General features: G+C 36.3%; 1 protein-coding gene across 5 annotated transcripts in view; it reads right to left on the bottom strand.

Annotated features, from left to right (window-relative positions):
• CASK (calcium/calmodulin dependent serine protein kinase) overlaps positions 1-10,171 on the bottom strand; it is a 385,645-nt gene that overhangs the window by 78,083 nt on the left and 297,391 nt on the right. For all 5 annotated transcript variants that reach the window (XM_006918246.3, XM_015594375.2, XM_015594376.2 and 2 more), the window contains exon 12: positions 1,649-1,726. In XM_006918246.3, coding sequence (XP_006918308.1) covers positions 1,649-1,726 — 78 coding nt within the window. The remainder of the gene's footprint in view (positions 1-1,648; positions 1,727-10,171) is intronic.

Raw genomic sequence — 10,171 nt, 5'->3', positions numbered from 1 at the left:
ACAAAAGTCACCTGTCCATTAGGAATCTCTTACCTCACCTTGGAGAACCTGTTAATACTGAGGCAGGAGGGGATGTTGCGAGGTCACTTAGCCTAAGGTTTAGATTTCAGCAGCATACCTATGTGCTATTCAACCACCTCATTACGGAAGAACAAACAAACAAACAAACAAACAAACAGAAACTACAGGGTTTCTTTCCTATCTAAAGGCATCCTTATCAAGTTCTGGTTATGCTGATAATTCATATTAATGATGATAACTCAATTCTCCCTGGTGTATTTTATGCTTTGAGTTTTTCTACCAGTGAAATAAAAGGACAAAACCACATACTCTCTTTGGTCTCCTGCTACTTTCACCGTCTATGATGTTTTTTTTAATCCCCCCACCACCACTTCCACCCCTGGTTGCTATCTCTCCTTAAGAACTGGATCTCTGAAGGCGGGGCATTTCCTTCCACTTGCCCAGGGTGCACACCCGGGGTCTGGTGCACACCCGGGGCCTGGTGTGCCCAAGGCCTGGACCATGATCCACTGGGGCGGGAACCCAGGACCTTCTGCATGTAAAGCAGATGTGCTAACCACTACTCTATAGAACCATCCCCCCGCACCCAGTCTATGATTTTAAACACCGATGACGTGTGGTCTCCTATGTTAGAGAGAACCTCTCCAGGCTGGTGTCCTGACCACGTGGGCAGGCCTAGCAGCCCCGATGTCCTCAGTCTTGTTTCTCAGTGAATATATGATATTTTCCAGTACAGGGCTTGTGTTTAAAATCTGGTATGGAAGACATTATGTTTTTCATATTATTTTCACTTAGTAATCTCACTTTATAAGAAACAATTTTTTTTCCAATGGGAAATATTTGCATAAAGACTTTTATGACATCAAAAAGTGAAAAAAGAACCCTAGGTGTCTAACAATGGAGGAATTGCTAATTCATTATAATTTAGTAATAGCAAAGAAAAATTATGCTGTCATCGGAGCTTATATTTATAAAGACCAAGTAGGAACATGGAAAAATGCTCATGATATAATGTTATGTAAACAAAAGGTACATTTTGATTGAGACCATGTAAAATTATGTATACAAATGGATAAGGACTGGAAAAGGATATGCAAATGAAAATTACTGCATTAGGATGATGAGATTATAAGTGAATTTTTATTTTTCAAACTTCCCGCAATGTCATATGTCTATATTAAAAAGTTAAGAAGGCTGTGTACTAAAGTTAAAAATGTTAGATGTACAGTAACCTAAAATTTATAAAAATGACATTTCTAAACTTAGTTGCTATAGATATTTAATTAACTTTTCAAACATTACCACCTTGAAAAAGGAACTCAAATGTTCAGAGCATGTCTACTTCCACTGAGTACAGTAAAATAATTTTAAAAAATGAAGCAAAATTGATATGTTAACGTGTTCGAGTTTACATAGGAGAACCAGAACTAGAAATCTAGGAAATGTTGCTTCTGAGATTTTTTTCTTTTCTGAATGCAAATGCTCAGTAAAATTTAGAAATACTAAAATTGAGTAAAATGGTCCAACTGTGACTCTAAGGAAACTACCTCTTCCTGTGCAGTAGAAATGTTTTCAATAAAGGTAGCAAATATGACACCCAGATATGTTTACAAAATATGTCACTTACCTCTTTGGCTCTCTGTACAGCATCACTTGGAGGATTCCTGATTTGTGGTGAAGACTTTGTATTAATTTTGTCATACAGCTAAAAGCAAAGGAGAAAAATCCAATCAACATTTATCATTCTTTGCTAAAATTAAGAGTTTCATATTTCTTATTTCACTAAACAATATTTCCCTCTTAAAAAGGTAGGCTGATGATTTCAGTGTAATCTTCTTGTTAATCATCTCTTATTCATTCAAGGAAACATGTCAGAATATAAGCCATATGCATAATCTTTTAAAAAATCATCTTTAAATACATGGTCCAAAATTCTGTCAATGTGGCAATTTCCTTGTCATTTTAAATTCATCAATATTTCAGTAATCACAGTATTTTTTCCTCTGATAGAAGCAACATTTAATAAGATGAATACAGAGTAAAATGGCTAAGACACTTTTGAAAGAATTTTCACAGAAACCTAAATCTTGGGAAAGGGCAAACCCAACTCCTTCTAGGAAGGAATATTCTCACAAAAGGTTCATGCTTATTTTACTAGGGCTATTCATTAATAGTATCAGTGCTGGCATCCTTCAACAAGAAATCAAGGACATAAACTTTTTTCCTTTTAAATTTGAAATTCACAGAGTATGAGAAGACATTGAAAGACTAAATATATTTTAAGAAACCCTCACAAATCTAGGTGTTCCAAAATTTAACTTTCTGAAGAAAATTAATTAGAAAACAATTTCTATAGTGTAGAAATACAAGTAAAATATTAATTTCTACCTCAGATGAAATGTCTCATTCAATAGTCTGCTTTGAAAAGTGACAAGTTAAAAATGATCTTGGCTAGTCTGCCGCATCTATTTCCTAACTTCTCTAAAATAGGTGGGGATTTTTGGGGGGTCAGTTTTGCTTTTGTCTTCTTTTCCCTCCCCCTACTATGTACAACCATGCTAGTTGAGAGGTCGAATATTGACTATAAGCATTCTTCAGATTACAGTTAGATTTGTTTATACTGATGCAAGACAAAGGTTTATGATTTGTAGATATTTGGGCTACATCATACATAAAAATGCCCAACAACAAACACATGAGTAAATAAATGCCTAATGAAAACAATGTGAAGATAGAACAGTGACCATTTTTAAATGATGGCATTAAAATGATGGCATTACTAAACCAGAAACTTGTAGAAAATAAGTAAGTTAGTAAAATGCTGCTCTATTTCAAATATTATATTAACATTTAGAGAACTAGTGATATGCGGCTGGTTCACCAAAGTTAGCCCAAATCTCTGTAGAATGCACATGGGAAGTATCAGCAGGTGTGGTTATTAAACATATAGGTTCCTTGGCCTCACTTCAGACCTACTGAATCAGAATTTGAAAAGGGGGTCCAGAAACTTGGGGTTTAATAAATTCCTTAGGTATCTGTAAATTTTATGCCCAGTGTTAAGTTCTGAGAGTGAGAGTAGTAGTACTAATAACAATGACCATGCTACTTTTATTGAGCACTTATTAGATGCTAATTACTAGTTAAAGTTCTTAACATATATTCTTCATTTAACCTCAAACATTCCTATAAAGTTGATACTCCCGTTTCCCCCACTTTACAGATGAGGGAAGTGAGGCATAGAGTAATAAAGTGAGAACCGCTATTCTAGCCTTATAACAACTTCACAGGTTGCAGATGCCTAGAGTTTCAATATTTTTGAGGCCATCTCCAAGGACAGTGCTCAGACCAAATTTTACTCTGCTCCTTTGGTCTAGCTTGATCCAATTCATCACACAATTGCCTGAAGTTCAGTTGAACTAGTGGTGGGATGAGGGAGAAGTGAGATGCTTAATATCAAAGGCAGATAGAATAGGAAGGAATTTAAAAAAGGCCTTCCACCTGAGTTGGAGGCACTGGGCTCTGCCCCTCGAGCTCCTAGGAAAGCACAGAACTGGAACTCTTAAGGCAGGCAGTGGATGGAGTAGATGGTGCCCATGTGGCTAAGAACAGATGGTGAATCTAACCTGTCTGCTCATTAACCAAAAAAGTGAGCAAGAACAAAGGCAGGAAGGGGCAGGGGAGGGGCTCATGTCACTATCAGTGGGAAGAAGTGACCCTTTGTTGATCTATCCATCCATCTACCCAGCATTTATTGAGGTCCTACTATTATGCACTACACATTTAAGTTCTATTTACTAGGGTTACGAAGATGAAAAAGATGAGAATTCTTGTCCTCAAAGAATTTACAACTTCCAAAGACATGTATAACTAAAGGCCCAGAAACATATGACAGCTTGATCCCTTTGAGGATCTGAGAGTAGTCTGGTTTCCACTTTATGTCTCAACTGGAAAGGATCTCAGTGAGCAGCCCCAAGTTTGAGACTATCTGGATGTGTGTGCATAACATGTCAACCTTCATTTTCCCCCTCAATTTCTATGACTATTTTTGCCTTAGAGACTCAAAATATTTTAGGGATACCATAACAAATACAAAGTGTTTGAAAAATGTGGCAAAGTAAATAAATAAAAAGTCATCAATGGAGGAAAGTTTGAATGCAATGTAACGTTAAAGTGTTTCAAAACAGTAGTCAGAAACATGCAGCTTTTCAACTCCTCATTCTTATGCGTCATTTTCATATTGTATGCTGCCTACAAGATGAAATTCAAGATTCAAAGTTCAAATCCAGATAGAGTTTCGTCAAGATCTGGGGGCAAGTGAGAGGTGGTTGAGTTTTGAGAACAACGAAGAGATGTAGTTTCTCTTTCTTATCAACCTTTACTCCCTCCCAGAGTCCATCATGTATAAAGAATATACAGAATAATGTGATTTGGGACTTTGCCTGTTTTAGATTTCAGCTAATGCCCAGAGCTAAGGCCAATAGGAAGTAAGTGGCACCAAGTCAGCTAGGAAACTGCCAGACCATCCCTCTAGGGCTTCCTGAAAGGTGGTCTCAAAATTGTCCTTCCACACTCATCCCAGCACCCCATTCTGCCTAAAGAGGCAGATGACTGGAATCTGGAGTCACAGGACGAGGAGAGCAAACATTTGATTTTTCTTTCTCCTTCTTGATGGGGAAGAATGGAGAGGGAGTTGCCCCCTTCCTCATGTAAGTGAAGGATGGTGGACACTTCAAAAGAACCATGCATAGAAACTAGAGCAAGGAGAGCTCACTATCTCATTCATTGGAGGAATGCTTGTTGAGTTGCTGCAATTTATAAAGCCCATCTTGGTGTGGTAGGAAAGGAGCCCTGTGAGAGAAAGTCCTTGGAGCAGCTTGACACGTGGTGTTTGGGGTCCCAAGTGAAAAAAGGCCACCTGGGGCAGACCTTGATAGCAGGGTGAGGGCAGTCATAGGTCAGACCACACTTGTAATTGTATGCTAGGGCAAGAATGTGTGTGTTTCTCATGAGTCAAGCTGCTGTCTCAGAAAGTAATCTGGCTGGAACCCACCCAAGAGGGCCGTCTGCACTGAGCAAGAGGATCCAGAAATAAGTAGCTGTGGGGTAATACCTGGGGAAAGAAACAACCCAGGACAGGGCCAACATTTGGATGCCTGCCACACCAAGGGCATTAACAGCCAAGAGGGCAATGGCTACATGAAGGACAAGATTACAGAACATGCCGTTAAAGTGCTTCTTTCTTTTTGCCATGACCACTCTTGAATTCTTTGAGTCTGTAATAGCATCTAACATAGGCTGAGTACATAGTAGATGTTTAATACACGTGTCTTCAAAAAATAAATGAGTATTTGAGCTGGTGCATAGGAACTATGTGTGTGTGTGTGTGTGTGTGTGTGTGTGCGCGCGTGTGCGCGCGCGGTTAGGTACGTACATTAAGCTATACACGTGTCTTCAAAAAATAAATGAGTATTTGAGCTGGTGCATAGGAACTATGTGTGTGTGTGTGTGTGTGTGTGTGTGTGCGCGTGCGTGCGCGCGCGGGCGTGCATATGTATATATATTAAAATTCAGAGTAACATAAAAATTAACAGAGTGGAAATACTTATTTCTTAGCTTGTTTCTTTCGGAACCAGATATCATTTATCTTCGGTTATGTTTATATAGTTAAAAAGTTCACAAAAAAATTAAGAAATTATATTTTGACCACATTTAACTCTTTTCTTTTTTGTATTTCAAGTATGACTTACTTAAAAATTTTTTTCATGGTAGAAGAGATCTTAGATATCAACATAATTCAACTTCTCCATTTTAAGAAGGAGAAAGCTGAGGTCCAGTAAGGTGAAGTGACAAGCTCAGTATCCTGGAGACAGAACAACAGGAACTAGACCATGGCCTCCTGATACACTGTCTTTTCTTTTATACCAGACTTCCTTGGTTTATATTAGAATTCAGTAATACACAAAGTCTCATGCCAGGGAGACACCTTCAGCAAATATTTAGGGAAGTAACTATAGAAAATGCCATTTATAGGCTATAGGAAAAAATATACTAAATATTATTTGAAATGTATTAGCTAATCAACTACGAGCCTCGCCCCGTTAAAGAATGTTAGAATCCTAATCCTTTCTTGACCAGATGGGAAATTCTTCAAGCTTTGAGGGCCATTCGGACTCTGTCACAACCACTCAACCCTGCTGTGTATGAGAAGGCAGCCATTAACAATTCATAAATGAATGAGCATGGCTGTGTAACAATAAAACTTTACTTATAGGAACAAGTGGCTGATTGGATTTGGCCTGAGAGCTGTACATGGCTGTTATAGAAGTTTAAATTCAAGGTGGATTGAAATGACAAAATGTATTTCTTTTTGCTATTTGCTTTCCTGAAATTTGAATATATCAAGTGTATTTGTAAAGCTGAGGGACAGAGAGTGAGGCAGAGGGAGGAAAGAATGTTAATAAATTATCCCTAGAGAGAAAACAAGAATGATTTTGTAACTGTTTGTTTTCTCTTTTTAATGAAATTACAGTTACCCAACCTCAGCACTTTTTATTTTTAAAAAAGGCAAAATGAGGAAATGTGAACAGCTGCAAGGGAACAGAGTGTTTCATACTGTCTCACTCACAGGCAGGCTTGCCAGTCTCTGGCGCTGGGTCAGATATGATCACACACAGCTACGTGTACATGCTTTATTTTTCTGTCTTAAGGAGTACAAACACAATTCTGTCGGGGGGGCCACATTCTATATTTAAGATGGGTTGTTTTAAATAAAGCAGAATAAAGTTGGTGGTAACATTAAATTCAACTCTCCTGAGATTATACTTTCAAACATAAAGATGATAAAGTCAGTTAATATGTCACTTTTTGTTTACATTCAAAACACTAAATTATTTCATTTTTTCACCATACTACATTATATCTCCTCTTCTGATTTCTTGCCCTCAAACAGAAGCCTTTGTTTTGCTCAGTTTATATGCAGCATTTAGCAAGATCAACATTTAAAATGGAAGAGTTGGCAGAGAACCCATAAAATTACTATCACTGAGTTATGTATTTCACTAAGTTTTTAGCATAGAGAAAACCAAATGTAAGGATCAGAATGTATTATTAGCTGAGAAAGATTTTAACTTTTGCTACTAGACTGCACACATGGGCCAAATAATGAATGGAACACAAGTTCTTAGCAACAAACCATCTTACCACTTACTTCAAAGATACTGCAGAAGCTCCTTGTTGGAGAAGATCTAAAGTTGTCAAGAGTCGAATATTTAGCTACAATGTATGTAATGAAATGTGCCTATGATCCTAGTGAAACACATAATAACAGTGTTCACAAGTTTATACTGCACAATAATGGGAATTGAATGATTTGCTATGGAAACAGTCTATCTTATTAAGAACTTTCTTCACAGCAAAGGAAACTTTCATCAACACAAAAAGACAACCCACTGAATGGGAGAAGATATTCATTTATGATACATCTGATAAGAGGTTAATATCCAAAATATATATATAGACAACTCATACAACTCAACAACAACAACAACAACAACAACAACAACAAATAATCCAATTAAAAATAGGCAGAAAACCTGAACAGATATTTCTCCAAAGAGAAAATACAGATGACCAATAGACATATGAAATGATGTTCAAGGTCACTAATCATCAGAGAAATGCAAATTAAAACCACAATGAGATATCACCTCACACCTGTCAGAAGGCTATCATCAATAAATCAAAGAACGACAGGTGTTGGTGAGAATGTAGAGAAAAGGGAACACTCATACACTGTTGGTGGGATTGCAGATTGATACAGCTGCTATGGAAAACAGTCTGGAGGTTTCTCGAAAACTTAAAAATGGATATACCTTTTGACCCAGCAATTGCACTTCTGGGCATTTATCCAAAGTAAACAATAATTCATAAAGATCTATGCACCTCTATGTTCATGGCAGCACAATTCACAATAGCCAAGATATGGAAGCAACCTAAATGCCCATCAACAGATGATTGGATAACGAAGTTATGGTTCATATATACAATGGAATATTACTCAGCCATTAAAAAAATGAAATCTACCATTTGCAATGACATGGATGGACCTAGAGGTTATTATGCTGAGTGAAATAAGTCAGACAGAGAAAGATAAATAACATATGATTTCACTTATATGTGGAATCTAAGGAACAAAAAGAACAAACTAATCAAAAACAGACTCACAAATATAGTGGACAATCTGGTGATGGCCAGAGAGTAGGGGGGTTGGGAGAATTACGAATTAGTAGTTGATAGATGGTCCTGGGGATGGGGAGTACGGCATAGGGAATGCAGTTAGCATTAATGTGGAGAGCCACAGGAAAGAGCAATTAGGGGGATCATTTTATAAACTATGTAAATGTCTAATCAATGTACTGTATATTTGAAACTAATAATAAAATAAAATAAAGAATGTTCTTTACATTTTCTTTCAAGAAATGGGGTGATTAAGAACAAAGTTTCAATGTCATATCTTTTCAGTGAACCCAGGTAATCAACCATTGATATCCAACAGTATTTTTTAAAAAAATACATTTGAAATCCAACAAAATGTTAGGAAAATGAGATTTAATACTAAAATATAAGGAACTGATATTTAACTACTGCACTGGAGCTGATTTTCAGAAGTTAGAGATCAGAGAAAATCTTCTGAGATCTAAAATCTATTTTTCTCCGTTCAAGTTTATATATAAACTTGCTATCTCTTGGGTAAAAATAAGAAAAAGCTCTTTCAAAGATCTTTGGCATCATTAAACATGACATAGTCCAAACTAGGAAAAGAGCCATATATTTAACGGTGGTCTAAAATTTCATAATGGGAAATTTAAGTGTGGAAGAAACACATGACAAAATTTAAAAAAGCATTCTCAAAAATTTAAGGAGCTACAATTAAACTTTGGGAAGAACTTATATAACCTGTCCATCTTACAAATCTAGGAATGATTATGCAACATGGGGAGACTATTATTCACAAAAAGAAATTAAAATCACCTAGAGCATTTTTCTTTTGTGGGATAAAAAAATGTCTATTCTATGAGTACTAAAAATTGTTTTCCCTAAAAATTATATTCTATAAAATTTCAAAAAATCAATTTAATTAAAAAAATAGCTGAAGAAAGTATTCAAATATTAGTCATGCAGATGACTTTTGATCTAGATGGAGATAATGTACTACTTTCATTTGAAGAGTGTACTTTCGTTTTACTTGCTCATTATCCTTCACAATTTGTACTATGTGCTAACTTTCCCTCTGAAAGTTTAGAAAATACGTAAATAGCTAAATTTTATAAATCTTAAACTAAACTTGTTTCTCATATTAAAAAAAAGGGCATCAAATCCACAAATCTAGTGACCATAATAAAGCAGCAGGAGTTCTACCCTGGAATTTAGATTTTCCATAATGAAAGGTTCAGAGCTGCTACCAATACAACGGCTCAGTATATATTGGGCAACTTGTGTTAGAAATAGATATCTGATGTTCTGCATATTGTATATAGTGGTCAATAAGGATGTTTCTGGAAGTCCTTGAGTTAGACGTCCCAGGAAAGCTTTGGCCTAAGAGTATAGCAGTGAAATGCTAGCTTAAACCAAGTTTTAGAAAATTACACACATACATACATATATACACACACGTACAAACATACATATATACATTCATACATACATACACACACACACATATCCTTACTCGAAGTCTTATAAAGGGGTCCAGCTGACTTAGCAATATGTTACTTGAACTAAATCCATTATAAAAGTTCCCTTCTGCAGCAAAAGGAAATTGAAAAACCAGTATATCTGGGCTAATTCAAGATTTCCTGAAAGAGTTGTAAAATACTTGGGATCTTGAAGCAAAAGTACCCCTAAAGAAGCCCTTGTTTGGCTTAGGTTTTATTTATCTGTGTACAGACTTGCTTTTGTTTCAATCCTATTAAACCACTGCATTTATAGGGATTTATTTTTGAATCCAAGAAATTAAGACTTCCTTGACTTTCTAGATCAGTCTAAAAAGACTGTCCCTTTGGTGGACTAACAGTATAGGCCACTGCGGCACATTTCTGGTCAGTTGGCAGCTCTTTCTGGGAAACTCAAACATTGGCTTCAGATGACCTAA

This window comes from Pteropus alecto, unplaced genomic scaffold (genome assembly GCF_000325575.1).
Source record: "Pteropus alecto unplaced genomic scaffold, ASM32557v1 scaffold28, whole genome shotgun sequence".
Taxonomy (NCBI): domain Eukaryota; kingdom Metazoa; phylum Chordata; class Mammalia; order Chiroptera; family Pteropodidae; genus Pteropus; species Pteropus alecto.
Note: the sequence above shows the minus strand (reverse complement) of the source record. Positions and strands in the feature narration are given on the sequence as shown.